Raw genomic sequence first — 14,991 nt, forward strand, 5'->3', positions numbered from 1 at the left:
TAATCTGAAAAGAATAAAACAACACTGTCATTCTCATCTGCACATTGGATTGTGCAGCTAAACATTGAGATAAAATTAAAGCTCAAACATTTGCTATCTTGAGAAGGAGGATAACACTAAGTTTAGTGCTTTTGTTCCTTTCCTATAAAAAGAGGGGAGGAGGACACAGAGATCACTGTGTGTGGATAGAAAAGAGAACAGAGATATTCTAGGGTGACTAATTTGGTAACTGATGCAATTTATTACATTGAGACATTGTCATTTCTTCATAGCAAACAATAACAACAAACACTGTCTACACCACCCACCCTCACAGTACCCTGTCAACAACACCCACCCTCACAGTACCCTGTCAACAACACCCACCCTCACAGTACCCTGTCAACAACACCCACCATCACAGTACCCTGTCAACACCACCTACCCTCACAGTACCCTGTCAACAACACCCACCATCACAGTACCCTGTCAACAACACCCACCCTCACAGTACCCTGTCAACACCACCCACCCTCACAGTACCCTGTCAACAACACCCACCCTCACAGTACCCTGTCAACACCACCCACCCTCACAGTACCCTGTCAACACCACCCACCATCACAGTACCCTGTCAACACCCACCCTCACAGTACCCTGTCAACAACACCCACCCTCACAGTACCCTGTCAACACCACCCACCCTCACAGTACCCTGTCAACACGACCCACCCGCACAGTACCCTGTCAACAACACCCACCCTCACAGTACCCTGTCAACACCACCCACCCTCACAGTACCCTGTCAACACCACCCACCCTCACAGTACCCTGTCAACAACACCCACCCTCACAGTACCCTGTCAACACCACCCACCCTCACAGTACCCTGTCAACAACACCCACGCTCACAGTACCCAGTCAACAACACCCACCCTCACAGTACCCTGTCTACAACACCCAACCTCACAGTTCCCTGTCAACAACACCCTCCCTCACAGTACCATTTCAACACCATCCACCCTCACAGTACCCTGTCAACCATACCTACCCTCACAGTACCATTTCAACACCACCTACCCTCACAGTACCCTGTCAACACCATCCACCCTCACAGTACCCTGTCAACACCACCCACCCTCACAGTACCCTGTCAACAACACCCACCCTCACAGTACCCTGTCAACACCACCCACCCTCACAGTACCCTGTCAACAACACCCACCCTCACAGTACCCTGTCAACAACACCCAACCTCACAGTACCCTGTCAACACCACCCACCCTCACAGTACCCTGTCAACACCACCCACCCTCACAGTACCCTGTCAACACCACCCACGCTCACAGTACCCTGTCTACAACACCCAACCTCACAGTTCCCTGTCAACACCACCCAACCTCACAGTACCATTTCAACACCATCCACCCTCACAGTACCCCGTCAACAATACCTACCCTCACAGTACCATTTCAACACCACCTACCCTCACAGTACCATTTCAACACCACCTACCCTCACAGTACCATTTCAACACCACCTACCCTCACAGTACCCTGTCAACACCATCCACCCTCACAGTACCCTGTCAACAATACCCACCCTCACAGTACCATGTCAACACCATCCACCCTCACAGTACCCTTGCTCTTTTCCATCTCCTAGATTCCAGTAGACCCACCAGCGGTACATAGCTTCTCTCCCAACGGAGTACACGTCCAACAGCAGTGAGCCGTACCAGCAGTTCATTGACACTTATGGAACCCACTACATTCACCTGGTGGACCTTGGGGGGAGAATGAAGAGGGTGACTGGAATCCGCACCTGCTTGGCCACCCTGAACCAGGTCTCTGTGTCCCAGGTGCAGACATGTCTTAGTATGGGGTTGTCTGATGGCATGGGGTTGTTAAATGTGTTGAGTGGGCAGGGTTCAAAGGTCTTTATAATGAAGACAGTATTACAGGTTATGACAAGGGTTTCCTGAGCCACAGCACTGAGGTGGCAGGTGGGGAGGTCCTGACCCACTGCAATTTGCATACTGTGCCAATAGATCCATGGATGATGCAATCAGCCATCACACTGCACACTGCCCTATCCCATCTGGACAAGAGGAATACCTATGTAAGAACTCTGTTCATTGACTACAGTTCAGCGTTCAACACCATAGTACCCTCCAAGCCCTTCATTAAGCTCGGGGACCTGGGTCTGAACCCCACCCTGGACTTCCTGATGGACTGCCCCCAGGTGGTGAAGGTAGGCAACAACACCTCCACTACAATGATCCTCAACACTGGGGCCTCACAAAGGTGCGTGCTCAGCCCCCTCCTGTACTCCCTGTTCAACCGTGAATGCGTGGCCATGCACGCCTCCAACTCAATTATGAAGTTTGCAGTTGACACAACAGTGGTAGGCCTGATTAGCAACAATGACGAGACGGCCTACAGAGAGGAGGTGAGGACCCTGGCAGAGTGGTGCCAGGAAAATAACCTCTCCCTCAATGTCAACAAAATGAAGGAGCTGATCATCGACTTCAGGAGACATCAGAGGGAGCACGCCCCTATCCACATCAACGGAGCCGCAGTGGAGAAGGTGAACATCTTTAAGTTCCTCGGCGTACACATCACTGACGATCTGAAATGGTCCACCACACACAGACAGCATGGTGAAGAAGACACAACAGCACCTCTTTAACCACAGGAGGCGGAATAAATTCGGCTTGGCCCCTAAGACCCACACAAACTTTTACAGATGTACGACTGAGAGCATAAGGCTGTATCACCGCCTGGTACGGCAATTTCACCGTCCGTAACTGCAGGATATGAGTGCACCATGGGTATGATCTGAGGGGTAATGAGTGCACCATGGGTATGATCTGAGGGGTAATGAGTGCACCATGGGTATGGTCTGAGGGGTAATGAGTGCACCATGGGTATGGTCTGAGGGGAACATCAGATGGAAAGTGTTGTGTGCAGGTCAGTACCGGGAAACCCACGTTGTTAAAAACACCTGTGATCCATTTTGACATTGACATTTTGACTTTGGCAGTGTAAACACCCAGTCCACTCTAGAGCTCCAGGTGTGCTATAAACCCCTATATAAACAGAACCCCCAGGTCGGTGATATATAAACATACAGCATGGGAACCATTATCATCACTGTGGACTGAACCACGGTACTTTCTCATTCTCCCTCACATTAACTTGTGACAAACACCTGACTGCTCCTAAGTGTGACCGCTGTGTCTCCATCCCAAACTAGAGGGGAGTCAATCAAGAGGCGGATTACGGTGACCTGGCAATCATTGTTATTTTATCCTTTGAGGAGGAACCTAATCTCAGTTATGAGTCATATTTCCAAAAGTGTATTCTCAGACATTTCCTCATTAAAGGTTCCATTAGATTCTTCACAACGTACAGGAGTCTGCATTCTGTTTAACATTTTTATGAATGAACTTGACACAATTGTCAATTTTAACCGCTAGTATGTAGTCCATGCCTTTTAACTTTTTTATAATCTTACATTATATATAAAATATCTATTGATCTGTTCAGGATTTCCCTGCCTTTTGTTAAAATCTATATATCTTTCTCCTGTCCTGTAACGTCTTTGTGTCAGATCTAATATAAGATGAAATATCTCATCATGTCTGTAGTTTCCACCTTGTTTGCCAAAGGCACGCACACATGTACGCGCACGCACGGAACACACACACACACACACACACACACACACACACACACACACACACACACACACACACACACACACACACACACACACACACACACACACACACACACACACACACACACACACACACACACACACACACACACAGCAATTGCTTAGTCAGCATTATTCTGAGTTGAGTGGATTCCAAAAGGACAAACACTGAGCTAATGTGTGTTTACTCAACAAACTCAAAGTCAGTTGAATTTCAACAAGTTTGTTCAGTAAAATATTCCTATTTGTTCAAAACAGCCTTTTCATTGTCCTACTTACCAGCAGGTTGATTTTCAGAATTGTTTGTTTCAATACCTGTGTTTTTGCATCTACTTTGATTGGTTGATTAATCATGCTACACAATAAATAGCGACCTTTATCAAAACAAATCTAGTCTGTTAGTAGATGGACGTATTGCACCCGTTACTGAGATGGCTGTTCCAGTCTATATCAATTATCTAGTCTCAATAACACAGACGGCTGGTGGCACCTTAATTGGGGAGGACGGGCTCATAGTAATGGCTGGAGCGGCATAAGTGGAACGGCATCGAACACGTTTCAATGTTTTCAATACCATTTCATTCACTCCATTCCAGCCATTTATTATGAGCCGTCCTCCCCTCAGTAGCCTCCTGTGGTCAGTAAACAATCTTCCCTGGCAGTCATTCTGAATACTGGTTCATGTTATCTTGAAAAACCACATTTGCCATGCCCATGAAAAACATGTTATCTTGAAAAACCACATTTGCTATGCCCATGAAAAACATGTTATGTTGAAAAACCACGTTTGCCATGCCCATGAAAAACATGTTATCTTGAAAAACCACATTTGCTATGCCCATGAAAAACATGTTATGTTGAAAAACCACGTTTGCCATGCCCATGAAAAACATGTTATCTTGAAAACCACATTTGCTATGCCCATGAAAAACATGTTATCTTGAAAAACCACGTTTGCCATGCCCATGAAAAACATGTTATCTTGAAAAACCACGTTTGCCATGCCCATGAAAAACATGTTATCTTGAAAAACCACATTTGCTATGCCCATGAAAAACATGTTATCTTGAAAAACCACGTTTGCCATGCCCATGAAAAACATGTTATCTTGAAAAACCACGTTTGCTATGCCCATGAAAAACATGTTATGTTGAAAAACCACGTTTGCTATGCCCATGAAAAACATGTTCTGTTGAAAAACCACGTTTGCCATGCCCATGAAAAACATGTTATGTTGAAAAACCACGTTTGCCATGCCCATGAAAAACATGTTATGTTGAAAAACCACGTTTGCTATGCCCATGAAAAACATGTTATCTTGAAAAACCACGTTTGCCATGCCCATGAAAAACATGTTATGTTGAAAAACCACGTTTGCTATGCCCATGAAAAACATGTTCTGTTGAAAAACCACGTTTGCCATGCCCATGAAAAACATGTTATGTTGAAAAACCACGTTTGCCATGCCCATGAAAAACATGTTATCTTGAAAAACCACATTTGCCATGCCCATGAAAAACATGTTATCTTGAAAAACCACGTTTGCTATGCCCATGAAAAACATGTTATGTTGAAAAACCACATTTGCCATGCCCATGAAAAACATGTTATCTTGAAAAACCACGTTTGCTATGCCCATGAAAAACATGTTATGTTGAAAAACCACGTTTGCCATGCCCATGAAAAACATGTTATGTTGAAAAACCACATTTGCCATGCCCATGAAAAACATGTTATGTTGAAAAACCACATTTGCCATGCCCATGAAAAACATGTTATCTTGAAAAACCACATTTGCCATGCCCATGAAAAACATGTTATCTTGAAAAACCACGTTTGCTATGCCCATGAAAAACATGTTATGTTGAAAAACCACGTTTGCCATGCCCATGAAAAACATGTTATCTTGAAAACCACATTTGCTATGCCCATGAAAAACATGTTATGTTGAAAAACCACGTTTGCCATGCCCATGAAAAACATGTTATCTTGAAAACCACATTTGCTATGCCCATGAAAAACATGTTATCTTGAAAAACCACGTTTGCCATGCCCATGAAAAACATGTTATCTTGAAAAACCACGTTTGCCATGCCCATGAAAAACATGTTATCTTGAAAAACCACATTTGCTATGCCCATGAAAAACATGTTATCTTGAAAAACCACGTTTGCCATGCCCATGAAAAACATGTTATCTTGAAAAACCACGTTTGCTATGCCCATGAAAAACATGTTCTGTTGAAAAACCACGTTTGCTATGCCCATGAAAAACATGTTCTGTTGAAAAACCACGTTTGCCATGCCCATGAAAAACATGTTATGTTGAAAAACCATATTTGCCATGCCCATGAAAAACATGTTATGTTGAAAAACCACATTTGCCATGCCCATGAAAAACATGTTATGTTGAAAAACCACGTTTGCCATGCCCATGAAAAACATGTTATCTTGAAAAACCACATTTGCCATGCCCATGAAAAACATGTTATCTTGAAAAACCACGTTTGCTATGCCCATGAAAAACATGTTATCTTGAAAAACCACGTTTGCCATGCCCATGAAAAACATGTTATCTTGAAAACCACATTTGCTATGCCCATGAAAAACATGTTATCTTGAAAACCACATTTGCTATGCCCATGAAAAACATGTTATCTTGAAAAACCACGTTTGCCATGCCCATGAAAAACATGTTATCTTGAAAAACCACGTTTGCTATGCCCATGAAAAACATGTTATGTTGAAAAACCACGTTTGCCATGCCCATGAAAAACATGTTATCTTGAAAACCACATTTGCTATGCCCATGAAAAACATGTTATCTTGAAAAACCACGTTTGCCATGCCCATGAAAAACATGTTATCTTGAAAAACCACGTTTGCCATGCCCATGAAAAACATGTTATCTTGAAAAACCACGTTTGCTATGCCCATGAAAAACATGTTATGTTGAAAAACCACGTTTGCTATGCCCATGAAAAACATGTTCTGTTGAAAAACCACGTTTGCCATGCCCATGAAAAACATGTTATGTTGAAAAACCACGTTTGCCATGCCCATGAAAAACATGTTATGTTGAAAAACCACGTTTGCTATGCCCATGAAAAACATGTTATCTTGAAAAACCACGTTTGCCATGCCCATGAAAAACATGTTATGTTGAAAAACCACGTTTGCTATGCCCATGAAAAACATGTTCTGTTGAAAAACCACGTTTGCCATGCCCATGAAAAACATGTTATGTTGAAAAACCACGTTTGCCATGCCCATGAAAAACATGTTATCTTGAAAAACCACATTTGCCATGCCCATGAAAAACATGTTATCTTGAAAAACCACGTTTGCTATGCCCATGAAAAACATGTTATGTTGAAAAACCACATTTGCCATGCCCATGAAAAACATGTTATCTTGAAAAACCACGTTTGCTATGCCCATGAAAAACATGTTATGTTGAAAAACCACGTTTGCCATGCCCATGAAAAACATGTTATGTTGAAAAACCACATTTGCCATGCCCATGAAAAACATGTTATGTTGAAAAACCACATTTGCCATGCCCATGAAAAACATGTTATGTTGAAAAACCACGTTTGCTATGCCCATGAAAAACATGTTATCTTGAAAAACCACGTTTGCCATGCCCATGAAAAACATGTTATCTTGAAAACCACATTTGCTATGCCCATGAAAAACATGTTATCTTGAAAACCACATTTGCTATGCCCATGAAAAACATGTTCTGTTGAAAAACCACGTTTGCCATGCCCATGAAAAACATGTTATCTTGAAAAACCACGTTTGCTATGCCCATGAAAAACATGTTATGTTGAAAAACCACGTTTGCCATGCCCATGAAAAACATGTTATCTTGAAAAACCACGTTTGCCATGCCCATGAAAAACATGTTATCTTGAAAAACCACGTTTGCCATGCCCATGAAAAACATGTTATCTTGAAAAACCACGTTTGCCATGCCCATGAAAAACATGTTATCTTGAAAAACCACATTTGCTATGCCCATGAAAAACATGTTATGTTGAAAAACCACGTTTGCTATGCCCATGAAAAACATGTTATCTTGAAAAACCACGTTTGCCATGCCCATGAAAAACATGTTATCTTGAAAACCACATTTGCTATGCCCATGAAAAACATGTTATGTTGAAAAACCACGTTTGCCATGCCCATGAAAAACATGTTATGTTGAAAAACCACGTTTGCCATGCCCATGAAAAACATGTTATCTTGAAAAACCACGTTTGCTATGCCCATGAAAAACATGTTATGTTGAAAAACCACATTTGCCATGCCCATGAAAAACATGTTATCTTGAAAAACCACGTTTGCTATGCCCATGAAAAACATGTTATGTTGAAAAACCACATTTGCCATGCCCATGAAAAACATGTTATCTTGAAAAACCACGTTTGCTATGCCCATGAAAAACATGTTATGTTGAAAAACCACGTTTGCCATGCCCATGAAAAACATGTTATGTTGAAAAACCACATTTGCCATGGCCATGAAAAACATGTTATGTTGAAAAACCACATTTGCCATGCCCATGAAAAACATGTTATGTTGAAAAACCACGTTTGCTATGCCCATGAAAAACATGTTATCTTGAAAAACCACGTTTGCCATGCCCATGAAAAACATGTTATCTTGAAAACCACATTTGCTATGCCCATGAAAAACATGTTATCTTGAAAACCACATTTGCTATGCCCATGAAAAACATGTTCTGTTGAAAAACCACGTTTGCCATGCCCATGAAAAACATGTTATCTTGAAAAACCACGTTTGCTATGCCCATGAAAAACATGTTATGTTGAAAAACCACGTTTGCCATGCCCATGAAAAACATGTTATCTTGAAAAACCACGTTTGCCATGCCCATGAAAAACATGTTATCTTGAAAAACCACGTTTGCCATGCCCATGAAAAACATGTTATCTTGAAAAACCACGTTTGCCATGCCCATGAAAAACATGTTATCTTGAAAAACCACATTTGCTATGCCCATGAAAAACATGTTATGTTGAAAAACCACGTTTGCTATGCCCATGAAAAACATGTTATCTTGAAAAACCACGTTTGCCATGCCCATGAAAAACATGTTATCTTGAAAACCACATTTGCTATGCCCATGAAAAACATGTTATGTTGAAAAACCACGTTTGCCATGCCCATGAAAAACATGTTATGTTGAAAAACCACGTTTGCCATGCCCATGAAAAACATGTTATCTTGAAAAACCACGTTTGCTATGCCCATGAAAAACATGTTATGTTGAAAAACCACGTTTGCCATGCCCATGAAAAACATGTTATCTTGAAAAACCACGTTTGCCATGCCCATGAAAAAGATGTTATCTTGAAAAACCACGTTTGCCATGCCCATGAAAAACATGTTATCTTGAAAAACCACGTTTGCCATGCCCATGAAAAACATGTTATCTTGAAAAACCACATTTGCTATGCCCATGAAAAACATGTTATCTTGAAAAACCACGTTTGCCATGCCCATGAAAAACATGTTATCTTGAAAAAACACGTTTGCTATGCCCATGAAAAACATGTTATCTTGAAAAACCACGTTTGCTATGCCCATGAAAAACATGTTCTGTTGAAAAACCACGTTTGCTATGCCCATGAAAAACATGTTCTGTTGAAAAACCACGTTTGCCATGCCCATGAAAAACATGTTATGTTGAAAAACCACATTTGCCATGCCCATGAAAAACATGTTATGTTGAAAAACCACATTTGCCATGCCCATGAAAAACATGTTATGTTGAAAAACCACGTTTGCCATGCCCATGAAAAACATGTTATCTTGAAAAACCACATTTGCCATGCCCATGAAAAACATGTTATCTTGAAAAACCACGTTTGCTATGCCCATGAAAAACATGTTATCTTGAAAAACCACGTTTGCCATGCCCATGAAAAACATGTTATCTTGAAAACCACATTTGCTATGCCCATGAAAAACATGTTATCTTGAAAACCACATTTGCTATGCCCATGAAAAACATGTTATCTTGAAAAACCACGTTTGCCATGCCCATGAAAAACATGTTATCTTGAAAAACCACGTTTGCTATGCCCATGAAAAACATGTTATGTTGAAAAACCACGTTTGCCATGCCCATGAAAAACATGTTATCTTGAAAACCACATTTGCTATGCCCATGAAAAACATGTTATGTTGAAAAACCACGTTTGCCATGCCCATGAAAAACATGTTATCTTGAAAAACCACGTTTGCCATGCCCATGAAAAACATGTTATCTTGAAAAACCACGTTTGCTATGCCCATGAAAAACATGTTATGTTGAAAAACCACGTTTGCTATGCCCATGAAAAACATGTTCTGTTGAAAAACCACGTTTGCCATGCCCATGAAAAACATGTTATGTTGAAAAACCACGTTTGCCATGCCCATGAAAAACATGTTATGTTGAAAAACCACGTTTGCTATGCCCATGAAAAACATGTTATCTTGAAAAACCACGTTTGCCATGCCCATGAAAAACATGTTATGTTGAAAAACCACGTTTGCTATGCCCATGAAAAACATGTTCTGTTGAAAAACCACGTTTGCCATGCCCATGAAAAACATGTTATGTTGAAAAACCACGTTTGCCATGCCCATGAAAAACATGTTATCTTGAAAAACCACATTTGCCATGCCCATGAAAAACATGTTATCTTGAAAAACCACGTTTGCTATGCCCATGAAAAACATGTTATGTTGAAAAACCACATTTGCCATGCCCATGAAAAACATGTTATCTTGAAAAACCACGTTTGCTATGCCCATGAAAAACATGTTATGTTGAAAAACCACGTTTGCCATGCCCATGAAAAACATGTTATGTTGAAAAACCACATTTGCCATGCCCATGAAAAACATGTTATGTTGAAAAACCACATTTGCCATGCCCATGAAAAACATGTTATCTTGAAAAACTACGTTTGCCATGCCCATGAAAAACATGTTATCTTGAAAAACCACGTTTGCCATGCCCATGAAAAACATGTTATCTTGAAAAACCACATTTGCTATGCCCATGAAAAACATGTTATCTTGAAAAACCACGTTTGCCATGCCCATGAAAAACATGTTATCTTGAAAAACCACGTTTGCTATGCCCATGAAAAACATGTTATCTTGAAAAACCACGTTTGCTATGCCCATGAAAAACATGTTATCTTGAAAAACCACATTTGCTATGCCCATGAAAAACATGTTATGTTGAAAAACCACGTTTGCTATGCCCATGAAAAACATGTTATGTTGAAAAACCACGTTTGCCATGCCCATGAAAAACATATTATCTTGAAAAACCACGTTTGCCATGCCCATGAAAAACATGTTATGTTGAAAAACCACGTTTGCCATGCCCATGAAAAACATGTTATCTTGAAAAATCACGTTTGCTATGCCCATGAAAAACATGTTATCTTGAAAAACCACGTTTGCCATGCCCATGAAAAACACAATGCACATGAGGATGGTCCAGAAAATGATCAGTAAAGTCTCTAAAGTTATAACCACATCTTTGGGAGTCAACGCACTTTCTTTTTTTGGGGGGGCAAATTAGACATCAATGTCTATGTCCCACTTTTGTGATTATTAATTTATTTTGAACAAACATTCCACTGTTTACAGCAGGCGTCTGGATATTTATTTTGAACAAACATTCCACTGTTTACAGCAGGCGTCTGGATATGTATTTTGAAGCACCAGATGTGTATCATTGACCCTAGATCACAAACAATATGAAAACAGATAATATCGTACCCTCTGTTGAATCAATAAGAAGAGATTTGATGAGATCTTACCACTGTGGGAATAAATCAAACCGGATACAAGTAGATAGAGTTTGGGCCAAGTACAGAAAGCATGCATTTTCAACAGGAGATTTACACACAACAACAAAAACTGATTCAGCTCTGTATGTGACTGCTGATAGTTTTGTTGGTGAAAACATAGCAGTTTTTTGCTTTATGATGTCTGTCATGCACATCATTACTCTACACTACGGTTAATCATTATTAATTGTATTTTTCCTGCTGGTTTGCCAGATATGTAGAATCAATGCATAAACCCCGTTTCCCATCATGCAGTTTTTAACACGATAAGGAGCCAGTCTTTGTTTACTCTGAGAGCTGGTGGGTACAGAGATCATTTCATTTGGACATGAGAGAACAGAGAGATCTGCTGTGGATTTTGCGTTTGTAAGTATTGACAGCCATAGGACAACTGGGGAAAGAAGGAACATAGATCAAATCATATTAATAATAGATGTGTCATAAATCTAAACGTTTGAGCTAAATGTATTTTATAAACAATATACTGTCTAAAATGAACTACTTTTTTTTATTTTAATAAACTAAGTGTTTTGGTCTAAAAGACTAAAGTAATAGTAGTTGTGTTGTGGGAAGTATCGTAGAAGACAGTGGAATCAAAACGATCACCTTCCTCAGCAGAACCTTTTTCTCACTTGTAGAATAAAAAAATAAAAAAGGAGAGTGACAACCTTCGTTATTGAAATCCTCTCTTCTAGACTGACCAATCAGGAGTGACAACGATGACAGCATCAGTCGTCCTCTCTCCCGTGTTTCACCTGGTGTTCCTGGGTTTCCTGGCTCTGTCTCGCCTGGATGGAGTGTTTACCTGTCGTCTAGGGACCCCAGAAGAATGCGCCAATTGTTCCTTTGTGCCTGGCTACAAACTGGCTGGGATGGGCTATGATATTGTAACACTGAGACAAAAACGGGCCTCTGTGTTTGATGTCAATAGTTACTTGGCTAACTCCTGCATGGTATGTGTGAACCCACTTATGGGAGGTGAGCTTCAGAAACTCCCCTTGCATATGAAGAACTGGAGGGCCGAAAGTGACTGCAAGAGGACGACTCTGAGTTCCTACTATTACTCTGTCAGCTCTCTTGTGGATGACATAGCCTTATTTATAGAGAATGACTGGAAGGCCGGGCTAAAACTGGAGAATGTAGACCTGCAGTTAGCAGGCAGCAAGTCCAAGGTGCACGGCTTTGCATCCGCACACTCAAATGCAGACAAGTCTTCCTTCTCATTTCAACAATTGACCTGCTCTGTCTACAGGTCAGGCCATGTATCATGATGTCTGTGAGGTCACGTATATTTGCTGTTTCCTAGAGAGCAATAATGTATATATAGTTCCTCCTTGGATTAATTTATCCCATCAACAAGTTCAATATACTTTTGAAAGTTGTCCTTTTTTAGTATTCACTTGGCAAATTCTAAGCAGGCGTTCACAGCTCTGAGGGTCACAGTCATGCAGATTTTTCAGCATTACCTTTTATTAAGCAGAGACATCCTTTCCAGGGAGGGATCAGACTTGCTCTCCAGCCAATCAGTAATATTAATTGATCAATTACATACCAGGGAGAAATGAAAACCATCAGGACTGTGAAACTGTAGAGCCTGAATTGTGCCCCCTGATATATAGGAGATCTGTACATTTCTTATAGCTGCCCAGTTAACAGCCACTCTAACCCTCTTTCAGTTTCAGTGTGCCCAGTAAACCCCCACTTAGCCTGGATTTCCAGCGACGCATAGCTTCTCTGCCACACCATTACACATCCAACAGTGAGGCGTACAAGGACATCATTGATACCTACGGAACCCACTACATCAGTGACGGAGACCTTGGAGGGATGATGAAGAGGGTGACTGCCATCCGCACCTGTCTAGCAGCCCTAAACAAGGTCTTTGTGTCCGACGTGGAAACATGTCTGAGTATGGGGTTGGATTTGGACATACCTGTCGGACTGCCCGTGGACTTAGGGCTAAATCTTTTGGGTGGACAATGTTCAAAGGTCGCTACCAACTCTGACAGTGCAACAGGGTACAGCATGGGCTTCTTAAGTCACCACACGGAGGTGAACGGTGGAAAAACCTTAAATGGAGTTGCTTCTATGAGAAAAGCTAACATAGATAGTTTCTTAAAATGGATGAAAAGCCTAAATGAGTTTCCGGAAATGGTATCCTTCTCCCTGCAGCCTCTATATCAACTGGTTGATGACAATCAGACGAGAGTTGATTTACAAACAGCTATTAGTCAGTATGTGATCGACAAAGGGATTAAGAGAAAAAAGACAGAGAATCAAGCATGCAGGGATTCACCTAACCTCTCTGCTGATTGCTGCCCCCTGTTGGCAGGGAGAGGCAAACTAACAGTCTTTGTGGACCGTGGGTTTAGTCTTAGGGGTGATGGGATGGCCGAACCGGAGGGTTACGTCAAACTGTGGTGTTCAGGTCAGCACAGGCAGACCCGCTGGATCACTACCTATGATCCACTTTGGCATACACATTTCAACTTTGACTATGTAAACACCCAGTCCTCTCTAGAGCTCCAGGTGTGGGATAAGGACCCAGGGGAACGTGACGATGACCTCCAGGGGGGGTGTTCTGTAAACCTGGAGCAGGGAAGCCACGGGCATAGCTGTGCACTCAGTAATGGGAGTTTCACATTCTCTTACACATTAACTTGTGACAAACACCTGACTGGTGATAAATGTGACCAATACTACCCCTCCCCAAACTAGAGGGGGAATCAGTGACAAATCGCAGTTAATCCAGAAGTATAATCTTGTTTGAATTGTTACGTACTCTGTCCACAAGAGAGTAATAGTGACAGATTACAGTGGGATAATAATATATACAATTTGACCTTTGAACCATTTGATGTTTTTTTCTTCTTTAGTCTTTTAGATCATCGTATTTTATGTATGTAACAATCAGTGGTGGAAAAAGTATTCAATTCTCATACTTGAGTAGTACTTTAAAATTATTTTTTACTTAAAGTACTTTACAACACTGATAACAATGTAGGAGAACATTCATGAAAAATGATTCATGAAAATGATTGAAAGCATTTCTGTAATGTAGCATTTTAACCACTAGAGGGAAATGTTGTCCTCAGTTATCCTTTAGCTGTACCAGATGTTGCAGCATGTAGTTCTCGTGTGATGGGGAATAGGACCTACTTGCTACATAATAAATTATTCTTCTTCTGATTGATTTAGCTTTGTTTTTATTTAAGTAAACTGAGTGTACAAAACATTATGAACATCTCTGTTCATGACATAGACTGACCAGGTGAATCCAGGTGGAAGGTATGATTCCTTATTGATATAATTAGTTAAATCCACTTCAATCAGTGTAGAGGAAGAGGAGGAGGCAGGTTAAATAATGATTTTTAAGTCTTGAGACAATCGAGACATGGATT

General features: G+C 41.0%; 1 protein-coding gene across 1 annotated transcript; it reads left to right on the top strand.

Annotated features, from left to right (window-relative positions):
- Positions 1 to 11,857: 11,857 nt before the first annotated feature.
- LOC120061482 (perforin-1-like) lies at positions 11,858 to 14,783 on the top strand. Its single transcript, XM_039011327.1, has 3 exons — positions 11,858 to 11,956; positions 12,286 to 12,842; positions 13,267 to 14,783. Exons 2-3 carry the CDS (start codon positions 12,310 to 12,312, stop codon positions 14,306 to 14,308), a joined length of 1,575 nt encoding a protein of 524 aa, XP_038867255.1. The 5' UTR covers positions 11,858 to 11,956; positions 12,286 to 12,309; the 3' UTR covers positions 14,309 to 14,783.
- Positions 14,784 to 14,991: the final 208 nt, after the last annotated feature.

Source organism: Salvelinus namaycush, chromosome 16 (assembly GCF_016432855.1).
Source record: "Salvelinus namaycush isolate Seneca chromosome 16, SaNama_1.0, whole genome shotgun sequence".
NCBI lineage: Eukaryota > Metazoa > Chordata > Actinopteri > Salmoniformes > Salmonidae > Salvelinus > Salvelinus namaycush.